This window comes from Erpetoichthys calabaricus, chromosome 3 (genome assembly GCF_900747795.2).
Source record: "Erpetoichthys calabaricus chromosome 3, fErpCal1.3, whole genome shotgun sequence".
Lineage (NCBI taxonomy): Eukaryota > Metazoa > Chordata > Cladistia > Polypteriformes > Polypteridae > Erpetoichthys > Erpetoichthys calabaricus.
In genome coordinates, this window is record NC_041396.2 from 248,061,524 (window position 1) to 248,088,869 (window position 27,346).

Consider the following 27,346-nt stretch of genomic DNA (forward strand, 5'->3'; position numbering starts at 1 on the left):
CACATTGACTTATAATATCACAGGGTGTTCTGTTAATATCAAGAGGTTAGCACTTTCACAAAGAAGAATTAAATCAGTCTCATATTCTGTGCATAAACATAATTCCTACCTAAATGCAGATCAAATCATATAGAAGTATAAAATCATATAGTTCTCTGCAGCATGATTAATACAAAATACAGTCATTGGTATTTTGAGTTAAATACTTATAATCAACTGCGGTGGGCTAGCTCTGCCTGGGGTCTGTTTCCTGCCTTGCACCCTGTGTTGGCTGGGATTGGCTCCAGCAGACCCCTGCAACCCTTCAGTTAGGATATAGCAGGTTGGATAATGGATGGATAGATGGATACTTATAATCATTACAGTTAATAATGTTTTTTTTCTGCTTTCTCAAATTCTAGCACATTAGTAAAACTGATCAATCTTATCCTTAATAATTCCTTCCTGTAATTTTGCTGTGATGCACATTAAGCTTACTGGTCTATAGTTGCTTGGATCTGCAACTGTCACCCTTTTCACATAACCGCATGATATTTGCTATTTTCCAGTCCTTCAGAACTTCCCCAGAGTGCAGTGACTTACTAAAAATATGCGCCAAGGTTTATAGATGTACTCAGTAGACCTCCTTTAGAACTCAAGGGTACGTATTGTCTGGTCTTAGAGATTTGTTTGATTTCAGCCTTTTTAATCTAAGCAGCACTTCTCCCTCTTCAATTTCCAGCTACCTCAGTACCTCCTTAGTAGTCGCGTTTACCTCTGGGAGGTTATCCACTTGCTCACTTGTGAAGACCTCAAAAAATGCAAGTTTAGAGCGGCTGTAATTTCACTGTCTGTATCTTTTAATTCCCTGTTACGGTTTCTGATGCACTTCACCTCCTCTTTGACTGATCTTTTACTACTAAAATACTGAAAGAATCTCTTTGGGTCTTCCTGCTGTATTCTTCTCCCAAGGCCTTTTAGCCTCCCAAATATCCTTCTTAATTGTTGCCCTCATGTTCCCATATGCACTACAATTCACATTGCAGTTATTAATCTTATCATTTATACAGCTGTTTACTCCTTTGCAGCTTTGTTTTCTTCTCTTTATTAACTCACTGCAGAGTTCTTCTTTTTAGAGTTCCTACTAGTTCCAAATTTAGGTATGTACCTGTCCTGTATTACATGTAAAACATTTTTAAACCTGTTCTACTGCTCTTTGACTGTATTTAACATACAAGTGTTAAAGGAGAGAGATAACAAAAAAATAAAAAGTAAATAAAACTAGACTCTAGTTCCTCCCTGGGCCTAGCCAAAGATATTTTGACCACCATGTCTGGCAGGCTGGGTGGGTACCACTAAAACACTCTTCAAGTCTAACCTCTCATTGTCCTCTCTGTCTCTAATGACCCTGACAGTTTTCAGAGCTCAGATAAAATGTGCCAGGGTCACTTCTTTGGATGGGCTGATTGTGCTCTGGCTAAAGGACAGTGAACTAAAAACCAGTGCTGCCCCTAGGCAGATGGGGGCTCTAAGCGGAACCTTCATCTTGGTCCCCCCTAAATCCACTGCATCATATCACAGCTTTATTTTGAACAGTAAATATATACAGTACATAAATAATAAGCAAACAAAGGAACACACATCACACAATTAACTATAACTTTTTCATTTGTTTATTTTATAAATGAAGGAATAATAATAACAACAACAGGCCGGGGCATCAATGTGCCGTTACTCTTTGATACTTGCTATAGCCAAGAGTACCACTTGTGACATGTGAGAAAAACACCAAAATCTTAATACTACTATCATTAGTGCTAATAATAATAATAACCATAAAAATAGCACTACTACTACTAATATAAAATAAAACAACAATTACTATTAACAATAATAAAAATACTACAACTACTACTACTACTAATAATAATAATAACAACATCACCTGCCCTTAATGTAGAGATGCCACTCCATAGAATTTAAAGTTAAAGTTATTGAAAAAAATGTAAAATCACTGCAATGTAATTTTATTGATAAATCAGTGATGAAACTCATTGGCCGTGGCTGGCGCACGCAAGTATTGTGTCCCTACAACCCTAAACTTGATTAAATAAGAATGGCACTGTCTTATAACAAAAGTCCTAACATATTGTTCTGAATACCAGGTACTTCATGGAAATTCTGAAATTGTGTAACTATTGTATTTATTACACGTGGGATTTTCATCACAGTCGGAGGAGGTACGATCTACAGATGAAATATGTCATGTTTCACTGAATGAGACAAACTTCTGGAGATGGGCTGGGCACCTCTCAGTAATCAATTCTGTATTGAAACATTGTACTCAATAAATGATTATTTAATGGCATCACAGGAGGTGGGCAAACATCATCCTGGAAGGCTGTAGCCCATTTTCCACAAATCTGACAATCAAAATGCCCTACCTAGAAGTTAAGCCTTGCCTAAATGAACTTCTTTGGTGTGACATTTTTTTCTTCTAACTTTCTAACAAATACCAGATCAGGTGCATCTTGTGGAGATCATTGCCCAGTTCTTTTCCCATTCAAACAGATTCCAACACTTCTTACCAAAGGTTTCCTCCAAAAAAGTGTGTTCCTGATGAAGACACCTCTGTGATTGATCAAGTGTTCATGAATGTCAGTCATTGGTCCCATCCTGGAGGGCCACAGTGCCCTTTAAACTTTCACTTTAAACAACTTTTTAATTAGAACCTGTTTATTTACTACTAAAGCAAGCTGTTGTTTGGGTTTATGTTTAATTTAACTTGCTTATTACAATTCAGAGCCCTTTATTACCTATTTTAGTTATAAATAACTGCATTAAGGTTTTAATTTTGCCTGCTTTCTTAACCAGCCATCAGTTAATAATGAGGTGCAAATGACAAAGGAGAACCACCAGCTCTTAAGGTCAGGTGCTTCCATTTAAACCTCTGTATGTGCAGCATGAAGTATCTGTGTTTTGAAATAAATACGAGAGCAGGGAAGGACCAAGAGCAGCAATTCTGTTCCAGGCCTCAAAAACATATGGATGATGTTCTCAGAAAGTGAAACATCTTAAAATGTGCTAAACGATTTGTCTCGGAAGAATGAAAGTGCCAACAAGCCATGTGATTAAATAACTAGGTCCATATCTGCCACACTTGACTTCTAATAATGAAACTGGTTGACGTGGAAACCTGCACTCACTGTGGATCTCCAGGACTGTAACTGAGGAGCCCTGGCCTAGCGGATATGCCAGTTAGCATATGCTCTTAGTTAAACTGACCAGTGTCAAGACAGTCATAATTTGGAGAGGTCCACCAAGTAACCTTTTTTTTTAATTCAGAGATGAATATTTTCTGATTATCATTTTGATTTTGTCTGTTATAATTGACCATGCACCCACCAGGTTGATTTTCTCCATGATTTCTGCAGGCTAACGTTGGGTATTCCTCTCCTCTGTTTGTCTACTGGACAGATCTCAATTATAATGATAATGGACTTGACTATTCATCTTAATCAAGCTGGTCTTGAGCTTTAGCTTGCATTCAGAGTTCTAAATGGCCAATCTGTGCTCTTGATATTCATTTTGGACAGGTGTTTCCTTGTTATGACTTAGCATTGTTATACTCCCATCAAAATGAAATATCCCCCTATGGACATCCCACCCACTAGACAACCCAGCTATAGGCTGAAAGAAACTGGAATGCCAAGTACAGAATGAAAAAGTGGGCCCAAAGGGGTTTGGCTCTTCACTGCATGTCACTTTCCAGGAATCTGAAATTGTTCTCCTTCTGAGCCTCCTTGTACAGAGCAATGACTGGAAGGATTTGTTCATCTAGAAATTTGGGAAATTCAGTATGAAAATTTTTAAACCAGTTCTCATTATACTTATATGGTATGATCTCATCACTATCTCTGTCACAGAAGACTACATCTATATTTCTGATACCCCCAAACATCCACATGTAGTACTGCCACTTGAACTTGGATTCTACACGTGGTTCTCCTTTAGTAGTGAGGCACTTAAATGCTGACTTTTCTAGCTCAATCAGTCTCTGCTCTCCAGTGATAATACTGGTATAAAGGATGCATTTGTGAGCAACCAAACATCTGTATGTCTTATGTTCCCACGTATCTATAAATTCAATGTTGGATTTGATTTTAGTTTTTATTTCTTCTTTCCTTGCATTTGTTGTATTAGATGCCTTCTCCACTTCATGATCCAGCCACTTTATTAAGTTTTTTGCTTTTCTTTCATTTTCTTGTGCCTCAACTTTATATCTTCCGGCATTTTTATTTCCTGCAGGACTCTCTGTTTGTTGCTCTTCCTGTTTCGCATGCTGCTTGTTGCCCTGTCCAGAATCAACATCATTTTGAACATCTTGTGTGTATGTTGTCCAATTGTACACTCCAAATTCTGCATCTGAATTGCAGCTTTGATCGTTGGTCGCTTGCTTGTCAGTGACAGCTTTTTCTTCGTCCTTGGTTTCTTGTTCATTTTCTTCTCTTGTTTTGAACTCACTAACCTTTTTAAACAGTAATTCTTTTACAAGTTCCCAGTGAAAATCTTGTGGTATATCCAGCCTTGTGCTAACACGTTTGGCAATTTTCCAGTCCAATAACCAATTTTCTTTTAATGTTCTGGATTTCAGGAATTGTTTTTCTTCTACTACTCGATCTACTCCCACCTTCTCCTCTAGCTTCTTGATCAGAGAGACACTGTTCTTTCTTGCAAATTCCTCCATCTGGGACAGACTGTACTCAGCTACAGAAGAACAGAAAGTCATGTTAGACCCCAGTGATATAAGGAATCATTATCGTTCTGTACACGATTGCACAAATTCCACAGGCATACACTTACTCGTAGAGACTTTACAACTTGCACTGGGATGCATACTTAGGAAAGACAGATGCTACTAGGACGAAAATGAAAAGTTGGACATTCCAGTGTAAGCAACACGAATGCCAATGGAAGTTGGGACACTTGTTTGTGCAGCAACTAGGACATTGTAAGACTGCCTCATTTATCTGAACAGAAACAAGATGCTGTACGTTTAGTTACAGGGAAAATGTGGATTGCTTTGTTAGACTTGTTTTACTTGATATCACAATTGACTGTGAAGTGAAAATGAAATGAAAACACAGCTTAGACTCATAGTGACAGCTGAGCATATGCTGCTGGTGCCCTAGAAAGCACTTATAATGCTGGAAAGATAATGCTGCTGCATGTGTTATGAGAAGGTGATGACAGAACAATTGTGCAGTGATTTCATCTGTACATTTGAAGGCATCATTTACAGACATCCTGTATACCGCCACTTTTCGCTCAGGTGCTATTACAAGTACACCGGACATGACAACATTGATACTTGACGACTGCATTTTTCAGTCTTTGCAATATGTTAGTGTGTGTTTGAGTGATTATTTACCTTATTCATTATCTTATTGCATGGAATCACCAAGGGTCTGAACCTATCTGGGAGCATCAACCACAAAGGAGGAATAAACCCTAGAGAGAGAAGCAGACTACCACAGGACCACCTCATTCATAACTAAGTCAACGTTTTTGGTTGAAGTTGGTGGAAACCAAATTAAAGAGAGGACACAAAAGCATGCAAACCCCAAACAACCCTGGACTCTGGAGCCGAGTGGCAGCAGCATTAACCACTCACATCTGTTTTGCTGGTGTATTTGTTACAAAATGCAGTCAGGATAGAAGGTTACTTACTTAAAATGGTTCCATCCACTTGGCTTGCATTTGAAGGATCAGGAATGGAAGGACTCAATTTCATATGCTTGCTTTCTATAGGTGACAAAAAGAACTTGTAAAATAGCTGTAGTATTTTCTCATAATTTACTAGCTTGTAATGGGCATGTGTCTACCATGAACTGACATAATTTTCTATAAAACTGCATCTGAAGAGCTGTTCGAATGTTATAACAATATGCTGTACCTTGCACAGATTCATCCTCAGTTGCAGATTTTCTTTTGAGTTCTGTGAAGAAAAAATTTACAATTATTGAAAGCTGTCAGGATAGCTTACTTAATTAATATTTTGAGACCCCCCCGAGGTTGACAAACTAAGTGCTGGGGCCCACTATGGCTGCAGGTTTTTGTTCTAACCAGTTACTCAATCTGCCCCAGATAGATCTCATTTGACTAGATGGTCTTTTGCTCTTCTCTTATTTAGAATTCTGAGAAACACATCATTTTGATTTTGGCTATAGCTCTTTTTTGCTGTTTTCCTATTAATTTGCATTTTTTCTATTTATTTTACTCCCTAAATTGTCTCCTAATAATGACAATTATCAGTGAACAGATCAGACAGCCAGGCAGATAACACAGAATCTCGAAAGGCTGCAACTACTTCAGCATCAAACTCACAAATATGCTCATTAGTAAGTCCATCCATCCATCCATTTTCCAACCCGCTGAATCCGAACACAGGGTCACGGGGGTCTGCTGGAGCCAATCCCAGCCAACACAGGGCACAAGGCAGGGAACCAATCCTGGGCAGGGTGCCAACCCACCGCAGTCATTAGTAAGTCATGGAATAATTAACCAGAATACTTGGAGAAATCAGACTGAAAAATCATAATAATGATCAACATATTTAAAACCACATTAAAAAACAAAACACTAAATTACTCTCATTTATCATAAATCAATGATTAGTAAATAAAATTAGTTTTCAGATTTCCATATTGACCCCAAAACACAGAAACTGGGATCTAACAGCTTGTTTAGTTAGGCGAGTAGTCCAATTAAACCGAGAATTTGATTGCAACAAAAAACTTGCAGCCACAATGAGCTCCCAGAAGCACTGGTCTACCTCAATGTATAATTTTCAGAAGATGAAGAACTGGAAACATTTGCCTCCATGGTAAAATGGTCCAATGGATATTATCTGCAACTCTCTATTTTAGTTTTTATTTTGATAAAGATGTCTATTCTGCTTTTCAAAGACAAAGTCATTCTAATAGTTTTTGTCCCTAAGTTGACCAATTGTGATAAACAATCCTGCCTGTATTCTTTCTTGAAGTCTCACATATTTTGTACAGTTGTTTCTTTTTTTAGTAATTGTATTTGAACAAAGTAACATAGTATACAATCAATCAAATAAAACCTAACAAAAACAAGATTTTTCTATTTTCTATGTCAACCACCCACACTCCCCTCCACTTTATTAGCGTTATAGCCAATAGCCGTCAGCAGTTTTAATGTCCTTCATATTTAGTGTGTTTACTCCTATAAAGGCTCTGCCTGCTTCACTTCATTTTACTAATCATAGTCCTGCTGTTATCTTTTAAAACTTGAACTGGCCATTTGTCAATCAATAAAGCATTGATAACTGTCTTAACCTAAACAGGAAAAAGACCACTTAAACAGTCTATGTTCTTGCCTAATTTTCTTAAATAATTAAAATTCCAAATTATTATTATTATTTTTATCTTTACTACTATCTGTTGTAGCCCTTCTTCCTTTTGATACTGGGAAGGTTTTCAACCACATGAAGTCAATATGATTAAAACAATTTATTTATACCCTTTGGCAATAATCTTTATTATTTTAAACATATTCCAACCCCTTCACAGGTGAGGTACACAAGGTTGTCCTTTATCTCCTCTCCTTTGACCATTTCTCTTCAGGTTTAATTACACCCATAAATATACATAAGCATTCCATAAAAAATGCCTTTATACGTGTACAATGTCCTTCTTTTTGTAGGTAATGCCCTTCCCAATAAACCCCGATCTTACTAAAGTACTCAAAATTCTTCAGTGCCTATTGAAGTTGTCTCAGAGTTCAAAATGAACTGGTTCAAATCTGATCCCTTTAAACCATCTCTGTCAATGCTCACTTCTCCTATCCCATGACAAATTCATTCAAATATCTCAACTTTGATATTTCTAATTTGGTAAAAAAAAAAAATATTGTCACCTCTAATCATTGTCATGCCATTAAAACATCAAAAATTCCATCTCTGCCTGGCGACATCTTACTATCTTTCCATTCATTTGGCCATTTATAAAATAAACATTGTTCCTGTATAAACTTTGGTAGCTCAACGCTCCCTCCCTCTCCTACCAAATACCTACCCTCTCAAAATTCCCTTGGACATCATATTAAGCATGCTGCTTAATCTGAGATAGTTCTGACAGAGGAGTGTCACCTCACTTGACCTATACCCTTAGTCCTATCTGGAGTTTCCTTGACACTCTTGCTATTTTTCTTCTGGACATCTGAGCAAACACAGGTTTCCCCCCTCATCAGTCTGCTGGACCTCTGCAAGTTCTTTCTTAAGTAATCCAGCAGAGGTGTTTTTTCTGTGTACAATCAAGCTGGCACAGGACTCTCGCTGGACAGCCCCACTTTCAACTTTTGTTGATTCTTGGAAATCTTTGTTCTGTAACTTGATTCTTCTTGAGATCTCAGCATTGAAGATCAATGGAATATCTATCCCTATTATCAGGCTTTTCTCTTGTTATGCAGTCTTTATTGCAATAATCCCTAAGGATCTTTGAGACTCTTTAGGTTACTTTTTGAACAAATCACTTTTAGATAAAGAAGAATCTAATGTTTTCAAGTTAAGGTTAACATTTGCTAGTTATACTCACTGATCTTGGCATCAAAGAGTGGTGATCTGTTGCATGGTGATTAAACATACAAGTAAGAATATTACCATACTTTATACTCATGACAAAAAACTTACATTAAACTAAACAGTTCCTCTATTAACTAGCTCATATTTTACAATGAACACAAGATTCAGACCCTCACTGGTGAAATTTGCAATGGCTTGTGTGACGGATGGCCGGGGCCCATGCCTGGCCGGGACGTCCCTTCACCACATCTGTCAGGGGAACAAGGGTGGGAAGCCCATTATCTCCCTCTGGACGCTAGATGGCAGTCTCTCTGGTTTGCAGCAGTGCCTTGGTCTTCCCCAGGGCTTCATGGGGGTTAGAGTTCTGTGCACCTCTGTGGGGTTCCACAGGTGCCGCCAGGGGGTGCTGCAGCAGGAGCTGCTGGCCCCTTTTGGGCACTGGTTTCGCCTTACCCGGAAGTGCAGCCAGATGTCATCAATCAAGCACCTGGAGCACCCAAGAAAAGGCAGCCAGTGACCACCACTCAGCGGCCAGAGTCGGGAGGAAGAGGACAAGGTTGCCAGGGAGGAGTGGTGGAGGAAGAGAGAGTGCTTGGTGTTACTGGAAGGCATAGTCCACAGACAAAGAAAAATAAACAGTTTATTTTATTTTACCCGTGCCTCCCATGTGAATCTGTGTCGGGTTGGGCACAATATAGCGCTCATCTTACACTAGTTATCAGATACAGAACAGAGCTACTACAAGAAAATCCACAAGGGGGTGCATCAGAAGTGGGTATCTTGGCCAGCTTTATGACCACTAAATAGGTCAGGAACATCTGGCAGTGATATTGAATTATCCACTTTTTCTAAATTTGGGACACAGCTAATGAAAATCTGAGGAATATAATCAATTTGCATATGGAGGACTGAAAATTGTTAAGGCTCTATGATGTAAGTTTCACATTTTAACATTGTCTTGGATTTCTTTTGCATTAAGGTGTATTCTGCCAAGTTCAGGTTTATTGTCATGTGTACACCAAGGTTATTATAGTTAACAAAAACTAAAATCAAAACTGAAACTATTATTAAAAAACATTTTTGTAAACTGAAATAAAATAATTAACAAAACTGAAATGAAAAACTAAAACTAAACGAAACTATTAAAGTAGCTGGAAAGACTAACTGAAATAAAATAATAATTTACTAAAATAATTTTAGTTTTCGTTTTTAAATTAATATTCTTGCTGTTAGTTTTTAACCCTTATAACTTTTAAACTCTAAAACTGAACGTCTTCCACCACGAGCCACCTGCATATATTCATCCAGTGAATGGCGGCTGGTGAAGGAGGGTGGCTGTTCACACAGCATTTGTAGTGACAGAGCAAGCTGAATATGCGGGTAAAGCATATGGAAAAGAAAATGTAGAAGAAGAATGTTCTCCTCAGCACCATGTATTTTGTGTGTTTAGTAAATTAGAATCTTTATAATAACTATTTTGTAACTTGCCAGTGAGAGACGCTTTGGCTTATGAACTAACAAAAATATGTTATTCCAGGGTTCAGGAGAAATAGTGTCTAGATGAATAAAATCTAAGCTGTTTCTTGTTTTTCCCTTTCTCAGAGTGAATGTTTCAGGGACAAGGTCACAAGGCTGCAGAACTGTACATGTAGTTTATGCAAAGGCGTCTCTCCTGTGCTTAGCTTCCAAAACACAGATAATGCTTAGCTCAACAGACATATTGTTTAACTTTACTGTTTTGATAAGGATGTTCTTTCTGTCTTATTAATCATGAGATGCTGAAGTATAAAAAACCCCTCCTGGCTTTTGATCAGGGTTCAATTGAGCTTTGCGGCAATAAGTTATACTCTTTTGAATCTCTACTTACTGCGACTCCGAATGAATAAATAAAGTGAATTGAGAAAATATTATCTGTCTGCATTCCAGTGTGCCTTTTTCGTCCACAAAAGCGATTTACGTACCGCCTTTCATTGCACTTGTTGTATATCAAGATGTAATTCAAACGCCTGAAACTAGAATGTGGTGGTCAACAAAAACTTTACCGTATGGACAGAAAAATCACGAGTGAGTAACGTTTCAGTTTATTTCTAAGGTGCCTGCTTTTTGTTGACAGTAATTCACCTGCCATTTCGCAATCAAAGTATAGAGAAAGTATAATCATGAAAAAAATTTGACCTCGAGATTTTGCTGAATCTTGACATTTTAGACCTCCCCAAGTCCGAAAATACAGTTTTTTTGGAATTATATCTGTGTGTAAACACAGTAACTCAAAAACGCAACTACACTAGATAGATGGATGAAATTTGGCATGTGGTCGTTGCACCAAAATTGTAGATCTCTATTAACATTTCGGCTAAATCCATCAACCAGAAGTGGTACTTTACCTGAACACATACTCTAATTTAATCAACTTTACTTTTATAATAATTGATCAATATATTATTCATTTGATTTGTTGTTGATAAATTTGGATGATAAATTAGACTTGGATGATAAATTAGACTGGACTGCCAATACTGATGCGCTGTGCAAGAAAGGACAAAGCCGGTTATACTTCCTTAGAAGGCTGGCTTCCTTCAACATCTGCAATAAGATGCTGCAGATGTTCTATCAAACAGTTGTGGCAAGCGCCCTCTTCTACGCAGTAGTGTGCTGGGGAGGCAGCATTAAGAGGAAAGACGCCTCACGCCTGGACAAACTGGTGAGGAAGGCAGGCTCTATTGTTGGCATGGAGCTGGACAGTTTAACATCTGTGGCAGAGCGAAGGGCACTCAGCAGGCTCCTATCAATTATGGAGAATCCACTGCATCCACTAAACAGTGTCATCTCCAGACAGAAGAGCAGCTTCAGCGACAGACTACTGTCACTGTCCTGCTCCACAGACAGATTGAGGAGATCGTTCCTCCCCCAAACTATGCGACTCTTTAATTCCACCAGGGGGGGGTAAACGTTAATATTTAACATTATACATAGTTATTGTCTGTTTTTTTTCACCTGTATTATTATCATTCTTTAATTTAATATTATTTATTGTATCAGTATGCTGCTGCTGAAGAATGTGAATTTCCCATCGGGATTAATAAAGTATCTATCTATCTATCTATCTATCTATCTATCTATCTATCTATCTATCTATCTATCTATCTATCTATCTATCTATCTATCTATCTATCTATCTATCTTGATGGTTCTTTAATTTACATAATATAATCATTGCCTTGTGGTTACTCCTCAAATATTCATCCCCATATCTGAGTACACGAGAAAGTTGAGGGGAGACCACTCCTGATTTTTGAAAATAAAACGGCACTGATCGAGAGACTGACTAGGTCGTAATAGAATATCAGCATATTGTTGCTGACCAATTACTTTTGCTTTAAAAATGTAATTTAACAACGAAGAGATACAAACCTTGTAAAATTCCTGAGTTGGCAATGTCTCTTCTGAACTACAGGTAGGTAGACAAAGAGAGTCTGCCAAGTGATGAAACGCTAAACATACTAATGTGTTTTTGTATTTATGCTATATTTATGAATTTATCTTTTTTAGTTAATATTCATCATTATTAATAGCAAATATCCATATTATCCATATTACTAACCGAGAATGCTAAACCGGATGATGGACGCAGGCACATCCGGCCATGGGCCGTAGCTGCAAAAAGACGTACTGCGCAGGCGCAAAAAGAGTCCGCGAGAGTCGGAGAAAGGCGGACAAAAGAGGGCGACAAAGGCGGATGAGGGGCCGCGAGTGGCGGACAAGACCACAGAAAAAAGGAGTGAGCACATACAAAAAGGAGAAATGAGGCGCAAAGTCAAACGCAGGAAAAGCACGAAACACATTGCACACGAAACTAGACCCAAAAAAAAAAAAAAAAAAGAGGCTCGCGCACAACAGCAAGGCACCACCCCCCCCTACAGGCACCGGACGGGACACACACCAAGAGGGGGATTCAACAAGCCCATGGAACACAAAAAAAAGAACACAAAACCACCCCACAGACCCTACAAGCGAGGGACGGGACACACACAAAGAGGGGGATTCAACAAGACACAGGAACACAAAAAGAAAGAAGACGCTCGCGCGACAACAATCCTCAACAATCCCCCCCCCCCACCCCCCCACCCCCCCACCCACATCCATAAGAAGTGACACCCAAAGCCACATATTCTAAAGTGAACGTCAGCACCTTCACACTAGACAGCATAGGTGTCAGCATTGGTGGATCTCCTTACAATAAAGCACTATTAACCGTTCAACTGCAGAAAAAGAAACATATTAACAGTGACTGCGATCCTTCTTATTACTTATCCATATTTCGCATGCTGAGAAAGAAACAAGTCATGAATACACGGTCACGGGTACAAAACGAAAAGGAAAGGATAACAGGAACAAACACACGAAAATGAAAGAAACAACAAAATAGACGGCTATGCAGCATAGGTGAATCTCATTACAATAAGGCACTATTAACCGTTCAACCGCAGAAAAGTCTCCATATTAACAGTGAGTGCAATACTCCTTATTACTTATCCATATTTTTAAAAGAAAAAATGTCTCGACTCCAAAAACGCAAAGCTCAACTAAAGCTTCTAACTAACGATGTACCTAAAAGTAAAAACTTTATGAACTGCGTTAGATCCTACAATGGTTCATTTGCTTTTAGTAAATATCAGGCCACCAAAAGGCAATGGCCCATACTGCTTTCCCATATGTGCACAAATACTGCATCGCATTGGAACAGTGCACCCTGAAACAAATCAACAACGCAAATATGCACAAATCTACATCCTAGATCCACATTACGCAAACTATCAATCAAAGTGCTGCATCGCAACAGGCACGGATTCAAAACGAAACACCTCCCGTCTCAGACATACGTTAATGGCAGCGAAGGCTACAACGGGCTTCTCACACAGCACAGGCAAATCGATTACAGCTCCAAAACAACACGTCCCAAATACTGGACATACAACGACGCGCCTCTCAAACGGCACAGGCAAAACATACACCAGGAAAATTCATTCGGATTAATGAATGTCATTTGCAATCATTGTCATTCAGTTCACTTCCCTGAAGACACAACTGGCAATACAAGTAATACATTTACACGTTGTTGTCAAAAGGGTCAAATTAGACTGCCTTCTTTACATTCATATACTGAATATCTACAGAAGATTCTAACTAACGATGTACCTGAAAGTGAAATCTTTATCAACTACATTAGATCCTACAAATCGGTATCCACTATGAACATTAACGGTGGCACTGCACGTTACATCCGTCTTCAAAAAATGTTGTTTATTGATGAATGTACAATGGCATGAAGTCACTTACTCAACACCATTCATAAACTTCTACAAACGTTTATGAATAATAATATTCGATTTGGAGGAAAGGTACTTTTATTAGGAGGAGATTTTAAACAGTGATTAGCTATTCTTCCAGATGCCATGCACTCAGCTATTGTTCAGTGCACCTTAAAATACGCAGACAATTGGCATTGCTTTCAAAAGATACAGTTAGTAAAAAAGATACGATGTCCAGAACCAGATCATAACAATTGCTTATTACAACTGAGAGATGGTACACTCACCAATACAGATGGACTTCAGCCACATATTATTACAATTCCTCAAGCCTTTATCTGCGACAACTTAGTTACAGAGAGATTTGGAACAGCAATCTCATTAGACCAAATGCCCCTTTTAACACAACGCACTATATTATATCCAAAAAATATTAATGTGGAAAACATTAATACCCAAGTCATTCCATTACTTCCTGGAGAGACACAACTCTTTCTAAGCTCTGACAAACTTGACTCTGATCACAACAATAACCATCTTCATTGACCTTACAAGTTCTGAGCTGGAATTACCTTTTACACTTAAACGGCGTGTACAAAGAAATTTTCCAATAAACCTTTACACTGTGCCACACACTTTATTGTTTGCTTTCTATTTACATCATCTACACCGTCACACTATTCTATATCTCATTCATACATCACGCTCTTTGTCATTCCCAACACCAGGGGTTGGCGAGCGAAGCGAGCAGGGGGCGGAGCCCCCTAGTTGTGAAAAGAATTCAATAGCAGAATTATGTTTTAAAATATTTGTCCACATTTTTTCAATGTTTCTCTCTCTCTCTCAAATTAGATAGTTGAAATATCATATTCGTTTTGTTCTTAACATCAGCCATATCATTCATATTGCATACCAGGGTTTTTTCCTGCCTTGCACCCAAACCTACTTGGGTAGGCTCCAGGTTCCTGTGATCCTGCTCTGGATAAACAGGTTTAGATAATGTATATATTGTTCTTAATCTCAGATGCTGTCTCTGTCGTTTTGTGCCTGCCCATACTCTTATTACCTGCTCTTGCTCTACTCATTATGGGTTTACAGTTCTTATGGTGGGCTATTCAAGTCTCACTGCCCCTAACTTTGACACTACTTGCTTGTTTTTCTTTTTTTCCCTAAATACAGCTAGGTGGGGTCTGCACACTGATTCAAGCCTAAGAGTTGTGTTCTTCTGAAGCCCCTGTGATTTTCATGGTCACACCTGTCATAACACAGTAGACTCTGTTTTCTGATTTTTGATCTTTTCAGGCCTGCAGGTGGCAAAATTCTGTCTATAAATTGTTTGTGCCTGAGATGGAATCAGAGATCAATATGGCTGGTAGAAAATAACAAAGTCGAATATTTGAGATTTTTGAATGTAATGTTGAAGGCATTTATTATAAACACTATGTAGTTGTAGCAGGATATGCTGTAGACATTTAGAGTAAAAAACCCTCACACCTTAAAATTCACCTAAATTTCATTACAAATTGGCCCATTCTGGGTAATTAAAGAAAAGGAAAAAGTGGCAACAGTCAGCACAAATGACATAGAAAATATTTTAAAAATTATAAAATTGTGTGAAATTGTTCATATTCAGTATCTGGTTTGATTATGCTTGTTTTTATCAGACAAAAACAAAACCAAATAGTAAAGTGTGTCGTGTAGTGTAGTAAGCTTCCACTAACATTAAATATATTATATCCAATCTCCAAAAGTGCACAGTTCTGTCTCATTGTGACACAAAAACTAAACTCCATAGTAGCTCTTTAACGATACTATAATTACTAAAACTGAAACTAATATATATAAAAATAAAATAGAAACGTCTTTGTAAAATAAAAACTAAACTAAAACTAAAAATGCACGATGAAGGAAAACTAAAACTAAACAGAAAAAATATAGAAATAAAAACTAATATAAAAAGGCAAAACTATAATAACCTTAGTGTACACAATGCTGTACTATGTGTACATAGTACAATAACTTATTACTTGTCTGTCTTCTAAGAAAAGTTACAATAATACATGATGTTTCCAAAAAATGTTGTTAGATAAATCACCCCATATTACCTTTTCTTAATATAGAGACTTTTCCATGTAAATCAGCTTTCTCTAGAGCTTCAATGGTAACAACAACAGCATCTTCAGCATAGGCAGCTTCTATAAGGTTTGTGGTTTTTAAGCGGTCAGCTTCCTCCAGTGAACTGTAGGGTATTTTGTTATAGCGCTTATGATTAATTGAATGCAACTTCTTTTTAAACAGCTTGAAGTTTTCCTTCCCAAGATCATTTAGGCACTGTGAAATAAGTTCTGTAGTAGAGCTCATCTTCAGATTATACCCTGCGGGGAACCAAAAAAAAAATACAATGATGAACCTTCTTACAAAAACAACAAGGATGCCTATGTCCACAACTATCAAGTGCCACAGAGGAAAAATATAGCTTTAACTGCCTCAAAATTGTCAGAGTGATGCAAATTTGTTCCTATTCTTAGGAAGGTTTAGTGTGTGTCTCAGCCTTTTCATCTTGGTGCTCATTACTGTATTATTCTTCACATTGTTGTGATCAAGTGGATAACAATTATGTGCAGCATTCTACCTTATGTTTTCTTTCTTGTTCTCCACCTACTTTGAATATTATTATCATAATCGTCATCATCTTTGTGATGAAGCAGTAGTATCAGAAAACTACAAAACGTCATCATGAGTTGCAATTTACGGCAAGGATTGCCATAAAATCATGAAGGCTTTCATTGACAGATGTAAATTCCTACTCTCGCTGGTACTGGGACTAGGACTAGGATGCTTCATAAATACTTCTTATATTCTACTCTGAGGTAGGACAAATTCTTATTCTAGTGTGAATTTTAGTGCAATTCCTAGGAGTAATTCTGAGATGTTTGATAAATACAGATCCAGAGATAGTTTTTGAAAAACAAATCTGCAAGAATATACAGTATAACTTTCATATTTAGCCTTTCCACATGTAATATATTTAGAGATATTGCAACTTTATGGGCTTTTCAGAACTACACCATTGCACTGTACTTGGTCCTGGCCCATAATTGCTAAGCATCTCAATTCCTAGGACCTGCATTAAAAGTCACACTTGGATAATAATTTGTCCTACCTTAGAGTAAAGAAATAATAAGAAATATTTACAAAGCATCCTACTCCCAGCGAGGAGTGAGAGTTCATGTTTGTGAATGAATGACTTCATTAAATATGTTTATTTTACAATTAATGCTCCAGGTATTGATCCCAGTGCTTACTGGGATAGACTCCAGATTCCCTATGACCTTGCTCAAAATAAAGTGGGTTTAGAAAATGGATAGGTAGATAATCCACAGCTGTACTTTTAGATGAATTACCTTCTTACTGTTATGGCCGAAGGAAATGCCTTGTAAAGTAACAGTTACTGGAACTACAGCCACAGCTATGTTTGTGCCATTTCTGCAATCACATTCACTCTTCCAGTGTTTCTAATCATCTTCCAATATGCCGTGATGTGCTTCTCTCCATCACCGCTGCGGGGTGAGGGTTTATTTATTTTTATGCCACGAATGTTTCCACCTGCTTTCTTGAATGTTCCAGGGCTTGTAAAGTGTAACATAAATGTTCCAGGGGTTTGTGGAATGCACAGCTGAGCATACCTGTGTGACATTTCAATGTCATTTACCCATCCAGCCCCACTTATCTTCAGGGTAATATGCTTTGCACTACAGTACTGTTTTCACCAATGACCACCTGTGTATTGATACTGTGATACTGCTTGAGATTCGCATATTTACTGAGCCACATTTGAGTCAATGATTCTTATGTGTGTGCCAATTTGCCTGAGTCTAGCTTGCTGTAAAATTACTTTAGGTGGAGTGGTAGGGAAATGTATAAATCTACATATTACCTCACAAGTTGTGAGGGCGTTTAAAGTTTGATGGAAAATTCAAGAAATGGCTGGTTGTGACATACCCAAGTCATTGCTATTACAAAGCTGCACTTTACACATAACATTACCAATGCTTTCATTTTGGCTAACAGGGCCTGTCTTCGCTCTGTACGTGTAGTGATCACATAATGTACAAGATTTGTTTCATATATTATTCCATCCTTTTCAAATCAATACCTTTTTATGGGTCCATCGTTGTCCAGCGTTTTCCAAACATTCTACCTTTCCTGAGATGTGTGTGCCTATTTTTGCCTGAATGCCATCTTCTGGCAGCTCATTCGAAGACAGGACAGCTTACAAGCTCTCCTAAATCCTGGTGAAGTTAAGAGTAGTTTCCTAAATTAGGAAAGCTGATGAAATGCTTTTACTCCTAATCCTGAGAGTGGACCAAATCCGTGCCATTTTGAGAGCTTTGAGGATCATTTCCCTTCTCTGAGATGTCTGATAAATATGGGCATAGGATTGCTCAGACTTCACACATTCTGTTTATTTTTTTGTTTTATTTAAAATGTTTTTATTACTGCCTGAGTTGTTTTAGTTTGGAAGAGGGCCGATTGTGTAACATTTCTTGCTTCCATGCCTAGTTAATGCCGAATACTAAAAGATTAATGTAGTTGGCATGCCAGTTTCTCAGCCGTGCCGACACTGATACTCACAATGAGGAAATTAAGTGGCATCAATCAATCTAAAAGCATGTTGCCTTCAGACTGTGGCTGGAACTACACCAGAAACCTGACTTCTGGTGTCCTCTAGGGCCGTCTTAATGCATGGGCACGCTGGGCAGTTGCCCAGGGGTCCCACGAGCATAGGAGCCCCATGCTAATCTGTGTATGTTGTGACTTGCTGTCAATACTTAAATACTATACTAAACTATAAATATTTGTTATTGTGTTACAAGTGGACATTGGCATTCGCCTCTGATTTTGTATCACGGTCACCTCTGCAGCCTCACGTGAATGTACAGTATGTGTACAGATCTCATACACTACATAACGTAAAAGTATATATGTTAACGTCACTTCAACTCAATTGAAATGTTTGTGTTGAACACTTGATTAATAATACATAATTCACAGTAATTTCATACTGTGCCATCTCTGCCTATATGGTTTACCAATTGAGTATCATTTATATGTTGAAATTATTGTGTTTTTTAAGGCTCATGTTATATTGTTCAAACATTTTTTGTTACTTAATCTTTGCTGTATAGCATGTTTTTTAATGTTTAAACACTGATTTTGTTGGAAGTACCAAAAGAATAAATACAGTAGGTTTAATTTTATTAACCATTTACATTTTTATTCCTGTGAGTAGTTGTGTAGGTAGGGGCCAAAGTGCACGTTTTTTCCTGGGGGCCTATAATGCTGTGAAGATGGCCCTGGTCTCCTCCAGTCATGCAAATCTTCAAGCCCAGAGCCTGCTCTCTGGCATAATACCTACTGCTTTGACTCGCTCATTCCAATCATGCAAGGTGACGTTACAGGTTGGGATGTCTGAAGCATTTATAATAACACACTGCACCTTAGTATTAGACAGCAAATACTAATGTACCAAGCCTAAAATTCATGTGATACAGACCCATATGGAATCTTAAGGTGGGCATAGAAAGACAGATATATAGATATTTGTCCCCAAGGTGAAATTTGGCAATTTCTGTGGGCTGGCACTTGTTAGTATTTATTTCCTATATAAAATTATTACTCAAAAGCCAAACTGGAGTCAACCAAAGAACAGGACAAAATACACCCAGATAATAACTGCAATAATGTTTAAAAGACCACATTGGATGCTGTAGTCATAATATGCAATATTAATTTTTGCTAAATATTATATTGAATTGAATACTAAACTGCACAGAAAATGTACACTCAACACCAGAACAGACCATCCCTAAAGGAAAAACAGAGATAAAAATAACTCATTGTGTGGAGCGAACACAGTGTGTGCTCAATATAACTTGTTTAAGATGGTATCTGCCCACGTTGTCATCCACAGTGAACAAACCTGGCACTTGTGATTTAGTGTGATTGTGTGTGCTTGGCATCTCCTTTGTGGCCAATACTACAGCAAACTGTGTTACCACGTATTAGCTGCAATCTGTCACCTTCAATGTGTGAATCTCCACTATAATATCAGAAGGCAGAGTCATTTCTAGTCTCCAAATATGTATACTGTTATTTTTGAAAAATAATAATCTCTGCTATGCAGTTATCAACTATAACACATTCATGACTTTACACATATGCACAAGTTTCCAGTAACTACCAGTTTAGAATAGCCTATATGGACATGAAATGTAATTATGGTTGCTAGAAGGAGATTTTCAATCAACAACAAAGAGAAAGCCTGTTTAATTTCTTATGAATTCACAAGTATATGGGATTTTTTAACATTATGTTTTAAATACAAAAACTACTTTCCTCATTAAAAATACACCTTAATGGACAGACTTATGAGAAAGAAAAATCATTGTTTTATAATTCTTTATTGTATGCCTGTACTAATGCATTAGATTTATTATTAATACATAAGCTAAATTGTAAAGATGCTATTGTGAAAGACTAAGCTACATGCAGATTTTAAAAAGGACAACTTGTGATATTTGACAAGAACTGTTGACCTGTAGTCTGTACTCAAGAAACGGCAATCTCTTAAGAAACATCTGTGGTTTCAGCAGTTACAGGACCTTCCACTTATTCTTCAGTTGTTTTGAGCAAAAAGTGTTACAACCCACCCTATTGCGTAATCTTATCTCATGCTCTAGTCTAGCCTGTCTCTGAAAGAATCTGTTATAAAAGGAAATGAGTCTCTGTGAAGGGGGGCTTTCTGGTCTGGCTGTCAGTGACTCAAGCTGACAGGGGCTGCAAAGTCTCTCTCTCTCACAAAGAATAAAGAAATTGCTTCTGAGCTACTGAATCAGTGTCTGCCTGCTGTTTACCTCGAACCTTCATTCACACTTAGCAGTCCGGTAGTGCAGACAAAGCTCCCCGAGGCCCACCTAGAACGACAGGTCTAGTGTGATGGTAGTATAGAGCTGTAACAAAGGTTTGATATCAGACCAAAGAGGAGGGCTTTAAGAAGTGTGTGTTAATGTGTTCAACTAACAACTAAAAGAAAAAAAATTTAGAGTATAAATAATTATATGTCATACCATACTAGGAAACCCTAGACCTCCTCTCCCAAGTGTTTTCTTTTCGGTAAAGGGAAGGAGAAAAAAAAAAAAAATTATTATTCTTCCTAACAGTCTCCTCTGCATGAGCCAGATACAGGATTTAAACGGTTTCCTCCTCTAAGCTTTGAACCTTAGCACTTAATTCAAAAACCTTAAATTAATTTAAATCAATATATGCAGACACATTAACAAACAATATAAGAGCCATTTTCATAGTTATATAAGATTCATAAATATTTTACTAGATGACAAAGCATAATCTATAGGAGGTTCCTATAACCCCCATATATTGAGTAAAATTGGCATATTCTGGCTATTTCTATCTGCTCTGACTAAACTTTATTCTCAGTTAGTGACAGCCTTGCCATATGTAAGGTATAGAGTGCATACAGTTTTAAACTGTGCTCATGCCTGCACCTACGGGCTCTTTGAGTGTGTGAAGTAACTCATAAAGATAACACGCTTATATAAAGCGTACAAAAGAAGAAATTAAGAACTTTTAAGTACAGAAAAGCTAAGTTTAGAGAAGATACATTTTTCTTTTTTTGCCTTTTATTCTACATGTGTAAGTAAGTTTTCTTTTATTCTTGTGTGGATTATTTGCTTTTAACTTTCACTAAATACCCTTAAAACAAACTTTTGGACTGAGAGATTTCTTTCGACATGCGTTTTACCCGTGCTTGATCTCGCCTTATACTTTGGCTGCTACAAACAATATATAATAATAAACACACATTATAACTAAATTAAACCATCTTAACATTGCAAAGCAAAAAATACAAACACTCAAACTATGTATTGCATGATTCTACAGTATATTAATCCTGAGCTCTCTTGAAATTCTTTGGTCTACTGTTCAGCCACAAATTCGTGGCACTGAAGACCAAGAAAATGAGAAAAAAAAAAAAAACAGTTAAAGCTTATATTTAACAGATAACCATAGTATAACATATCCTTTGTTTTAACTTATAAAATCTTTATGAAACATTGAAACACTCAAAGCAATCTGACTGGAAATTAACATTACACACAATTCAGCTCAACGACAGTGTTTGAAACACCAGACCCTGAAGCCCATTGAAGAAACCCGACTATTGTTGCAGGTGTGATGCGATGCCCTTAGTATTAAAAGATAAAACAACATAAATACAATATAACTAAAGTTATCAGGTAGAACGCACCATACAACAAACAACAACTTTAACAAATGGAACAAGACCACTCACTTACCATGGTGTCCAGGCTCTTCTCATAAATATTCTCATTTTGCCAGTGGTGGAAAGTAATGAACTACACTTACTTTTGTTACTGTACTTAAATAGATTTTTTAAAGAATTGTACATTTAAAAGTTTTTATATTGAAATACTTTTACTCTTTATAAAAACAATATTTATTTAGCAACAATTGTACTTTGTTTCATTTCCAAGGCAGGACGTTACAAAGTATAATTAATTGCCTATGCTCAGTTCACAGTGGCCAGTTAAAATAAAACTGTATGTAGACATTTTAAGGTTCTGGAAATGAAAAGTATTTTAGTAAATAGTAAACGGCTCCAAAATCCGTACTAACCCCTACTCTCTCTTCTGTTCTTTTTCCGGTTTTCTGTGGTGGTGATCTGCGCCACCACCAGCTGATCAAAGCACCGCGATGTCCCTACATTGATGGATTACACGGCCAGAAGTCCACATGACCGTCATCATGAAGTTCTTCCATGAGAACCCTGAATACCATGAGGACTGATTGAGGTCATTTATGTTAGGTAGAATGCCTAGAGGGGGCTGGGTGGTCTTGTGGCCTGGAACCCCTGCAGATTTTATTTTTTTCTCCAGCCGTCTGGAGTTTTTGTTTTTTTTTCTGTCCTCCTTGGTCATCAGACCATACTTTTATTCTATGTTAATTAATGTTCCCTTATTGTAATTCTTATTTATTTTGTCTTTTTTTCTCTTTCTTCATCGTGTAAAGCACTTTGAGCTACATTATTTGTATGAAAATGTGCTATAGAAATAAATGTTGTTGTTGTAAATGATATACTGTAATGGCATTCTTCTCATTTTCTCTGTCTCAGCAAATGGATGCATCTCAGTAATAATGGTCCAACTTATTGGCTACAGTGGCCGTGATCCTGCCTTAAATCTCGTCTGCAGTGACTGTATGTTTCTGCTGCACATGGAGACAGAGTTGCCAGGTCTTGTAAATATTTCCATTCCAAAGACAGCTGAGAACCCGCCCAAATGGCAGTGTGGTCCACCCCAATAAATGATTATGTACACATCCTATCTCCTTGGAGTTTTGACACAGTCACCGTCAAATGTAGGAGATGGACCTTTCAGAGTTTTATCTCTTTTGGAGTTTTCAGGTTGTTGACAACGGTTTGGGTTTAGCTAATTTTGAGAAACCTGCACACCACCAAATCAATATTTTTCCATGCACAACAATATCAAAAATAGCCCAATTTGGCAAAAAAACTGTGATCTGGCAATCCTGTATGGTCACATTTATAGTGCTGCTCAGTCTCAAGAACATAAGAACATTATGCGATGTAAACTGCATCCAGAAAACTGAAAAGTTACCTGCAGGAAGTAAGTTAATTTTCAGAATTGCAGGGTTTTTAAAATACAGAATAGATTATTAAAAATAATAGTTAGCTGACGCGTGTTTGTGACAACAAAAGGGATCTGGAAATAATCCTTTTTTTGCGTATTACTAGTACTGTTTTTGTCATAGTAAGGATACTTTCTATTCTCTTGTGTCAGTTCTCACATAAATAAAGAAGTAAATCAAAACAAAACCAACTACAAGGCATGAAAAGTTTACTGTGATTTAGTTTTTCAAAAGAAAATCATGCCCTCGGATGTGAAAGATTATTGTAGAAGAAAACAAATGCTGAGATTGCATTTACAAAGGTCTTTTTATAAAATGGGTGAAGTGCATACTATTGCTGGTTTTTGTTCAAAAATGACATGTGTGGGGAACGGCCAGGAGCAGCACTTGGCTGGGGTGCCCTAGGCCAGAAAGAACCAGGGGAGATATAATACACAGGGAATTATCTCCCACAGACTAGCAGATGGCAGCCTCCCTGGGTTGTGACGGTTTCATGGATTCCCACAGGGCACCATAGGAATTGGAGTTCTTAGACTCAGTCCTGTTGGGTTCCATGGGTGCGACCAGTGGGTGCTGTGGGCCCTACAGGCCAAGTCTTGGGAACACCCAAAGTACTTCAAGGGATAATTTAAAAGGAGCCTCAACTCGGAGCCATATGCAGGAAGAGGTTGACAAAGCTTGATGGGAGGAACAGAGTGGGCAGTGACCAGGACAAAGAGAGAGAGAGAAGAAAACAGACACAAAGTATTGCTGTGTGCTGCTTTGGACTGTGATTGTGGTATCATAAAATCTTCCCTGTAAGAGTTTAGCACAATAAAATCCTGTTATTCATTTTACACTTGTGTCCGAGCCTTTATATCAGGTGCTTGGGGAGCTGGAGCACCCTGTACAGTCCTCAAATGTATAAAACTATTTTACAATGTGTGTGCAATTACAAGACATGGCTAAATACTTGACAACTATCTTGAACGTATTGAGGTAAGTTTTTGAGCTTTTCATTTTCTGGTGATACCCCATGCCCCATGTGTCTATTGTAAAGCACCAGAGTGGGCAAGATATTTTAAAAAAATTTATTGAAAATCCCAACTTCAAGAATAATCTTGCCATTAATTTCCCCAAAATTACAAACTCCAATTCTAGTGATGATCACAAATGCATTAATCATTTTCGCTCACCATTTTGTTGAACTGATTATATCAATTTACTTCAAGAATTATTAGTTTGATTGATGTACAGTTTAGTTATTAGTTGAATAACTGCATTTGCTAAACCTTCCAAAACTGGTTAAACAATAGAAGCAGAACATGGGGTGGCATGGTGGTGCAGTGGTCAGCCTCACAGAGCCAGTAAAATTGGTTCCAATCCTGCATGCATCTGGTTACTGTCTGTGCAAGGTTTGCATAGTCTTTCCATGTCTGAATGGGTTTCCCTCCTACATCCTCAAGATGTGCATGCTACATTAATTGGCCTCATGTGAATATGGATACATGTGCCATATGAATGGACTGTTGCCCTGTCCAGGGTTGCTTCATACGTTGCATCCACTACCACTTGGGATACACTCCATGTCCCGGTGACCCTGATTTTAACAAACTGTGCACACTCCCAGCACCAGCAGTAACTGGATACTGTATACAAACAACAGTAAAAAAGAAACTGAAAGGAACTGTGTACAATTCAGTGTATTGTATTGTATTGTATTGTATTGTATTGACCCCCTTCTTTTGACACCCACTGCACGCCCAACCTACTTGGAAAGGGGTCTCTCTTTGAACTGCCTTTCCCAAGGTTTCTTCCATTTTTCCCTACTAGGTTTTTTTTTGGGAGTTTTTCCTTGTCTTCTTAGAGAGTCAAGGCAGGGGGGCTGTCAAGAGGCAGGGGCTATTAAAGCCCATTGCGGCACTTCTTGTGTGATTTTGGGCTATACAAAAATAAATTGTATTGTATTGTATAACTGTAAACAAGCTAGTTGATTGTAAAATGCCACTGCTTTCTGAATTTGATTGACATTTTCAGAACAGGTGACAGTAGGATCAAATCAGATGATTTATGAATTTGATTGACATTTTTAAATGGTGGGTGGGGGAACTGAATGAGATCCAGCTCCAGATTAATCTCCTCCCTAATGACTTGGTAATTGACTGGATTCAACTAATTCACTCACTAATTTGTCACCATTTTTTATCACAATGCCTAATGCTTACATACTTTTTGATCATAGCGATTTAAATTCCAGTAAGTGCAAATGTGTCCTGAACCAGGGCCGGATTAAGAGCTTTGGGGGCCCGTAGCACATTTCAAATTTGGGGGCCCTTTTGGTCTGCATCATCTGAAGTTTAGATTCTGAACAGTTCAAACCGGACTAAATAATTATTTTACTCTCGATTATAATAAGAATCGTATAATATTTATGTGAATTTTATGTGTTGGGCCCCTAAAGTTTTGTTGTGTAAGAAATTTACAGTTTAAAAACGTAAAGATAATATTTTTAAAGACCAGTTTTTCAATGCTACACTTTTTCATTAAATATTGGGTCCACCATTTGGGGGCCCCCGAAATTGCGGGGCCCGTAGCATATGCTACATGTGCCTATTGGTTAATCCGGCACTGTCCTGAACACATTAAAAAAACAGAAAAGAAAAAAAAAACAACGTCTCAGAATTTGACCCGGACAATCAAAGAAAGCAAGTTGAATAAAATCGTATAATAATAATAATTATAATCCTCTTTAATAAAATCCCTGTGTGCGTCCAGGTGTCCGTGTGTCTCTTCTGGTGAAGTGCGCATGCGCGGGGCATGGCGCGATGCGCGACATTACTGTCAGAGAAAGTTGCCTGAAGAAGGGGCCTGAGTTGCCTCGAAAGCTTGCATATTGTAATCTTTTTAGTTAGCCAATAAAAGGTGTCATTTTGCTTGGCTTTTCTCTACATTCATAATGGCTAAGGCGTTTTACGGAAATACAAATCAGTATTACTACGAGTGGAAATTAAAGGTACACAATACATTGACTTATATTACAGCCACATACAAGCCAGCATTACTGTCAGAGAAAATTAAAGGCATATTACCGACGCGCACGCCTGTATTACCGCCAGTGAAAATTAAAGGTATATTACGGACGTACAAGCCAGCAGACGTACAAGACGGTATTACTGTCACAGAAAATTAAAGACACACAATACATGGCGGCAGCCCACGAAGAACGGTCAGCTCAGCAAGTAAACATTAACAAAAGAAAGGCTGAAAGAAAGAAAAATACGACCAACAAAAAGAATGAGGTCAAAGTCCCTTGCCATTTAATATAGACTGTTCCTACTAATATTTATGTACTACTATTCTAGCGCCTGTTATTGTAACGGGCTTAATGACTAGTAATAATAATAATAATGGAGAATCTTTACAGTCGAGTCACTAAAGCATTTATAAATGTTAATTCGAAATAAGCCCGCAATACTTGAAATATCCACAACTATCGTGATATGAACCTGAATTAACTTTACAAACAAACAGTACAGACCCATAACGAAAATAAACTCACCAGTGAGCACTGATGCACCAACGTTGAGAAATTACCTTAAACTACTGTTTCAAATGAAGCGGAAATGGCAGGTTTTATTTCTTCCAGCAACTTTGAAATACAGAATGGAGTCAGTGTTACTGATGCAGGGGATTTGCAAACTTAACAACTCTCTCCAAG

At 37.7% G+C, this 27,346-nt stretch overlaps 1 protein-coding gene across 3 annotated transcripts; it reads right to left on the reverse strand.

Moving 5' to 3' along the window:
* Positions 1 to 1,634: 1,634 nt before the first annotated feature.
* LOC114648748 (uncharacterized) lies at positions 1,635 to 27,346 on the reverse strand. 3 transcript variants are annotated; one of them, XM_028797969.2, is made up of 5 exons: positions 27,223 to 27,346; positions 16,002 to 16,271; positions 5,936 to 5,977; positions 5,710 to 5,784; positions 1,635 to 4,746 (listed from the first exon to the last, which is right to left on the reverse strand). In XM_028797969.2, exons 2-5 carry the CDS (start codon positions 16,255 to 16,257, stop codon positions 3,731 to 3,733), a joined length of 1,389 nt encoding a protein of 462 aa, XP_028653802.1. In that variant the 5' UTR covers positions 16,258 to 16,271; positions 27,223 to 27,346; the 3' UTR covers positions 1,635 to 3,730. The 3 variants fall into 3 exon arrangements, with proteins under 3 accessions (XP_028653802.1, XP_028653801.1, XP_028653803.1); XM_028797968.2 differs by having other exon boundaries at positions 27,188 to 27,340; XM_028797970.2 differs by lacking the exon at positions 5,710 to 5,784 and having other exon boundaries at positions 27,188 to 27,340.

Coding starts and splice junctions, on each gene's coding strand:
- LOC114648748 (XM_028797969.2), bottom strand. CDS start 16,257: ATGAGCTCTACTACAGAACTTATTTCACAGTGCCTAAATGATCTTGGG. Junction 5,978..16,001: donor AGTCTCTATATTAAGAAAAG/GTAATATGGGGT, acceptor TTTTCTTCACAG/AACTCAAAAGAAAATCTGCA. Junction 4,747..5,709: donor AGTGGATGGAACCATTTTAA/GTAAGTAACCTT, acceptor GTTCTTCTGTAG/CTGAGTACAGTCTGTCCCAG.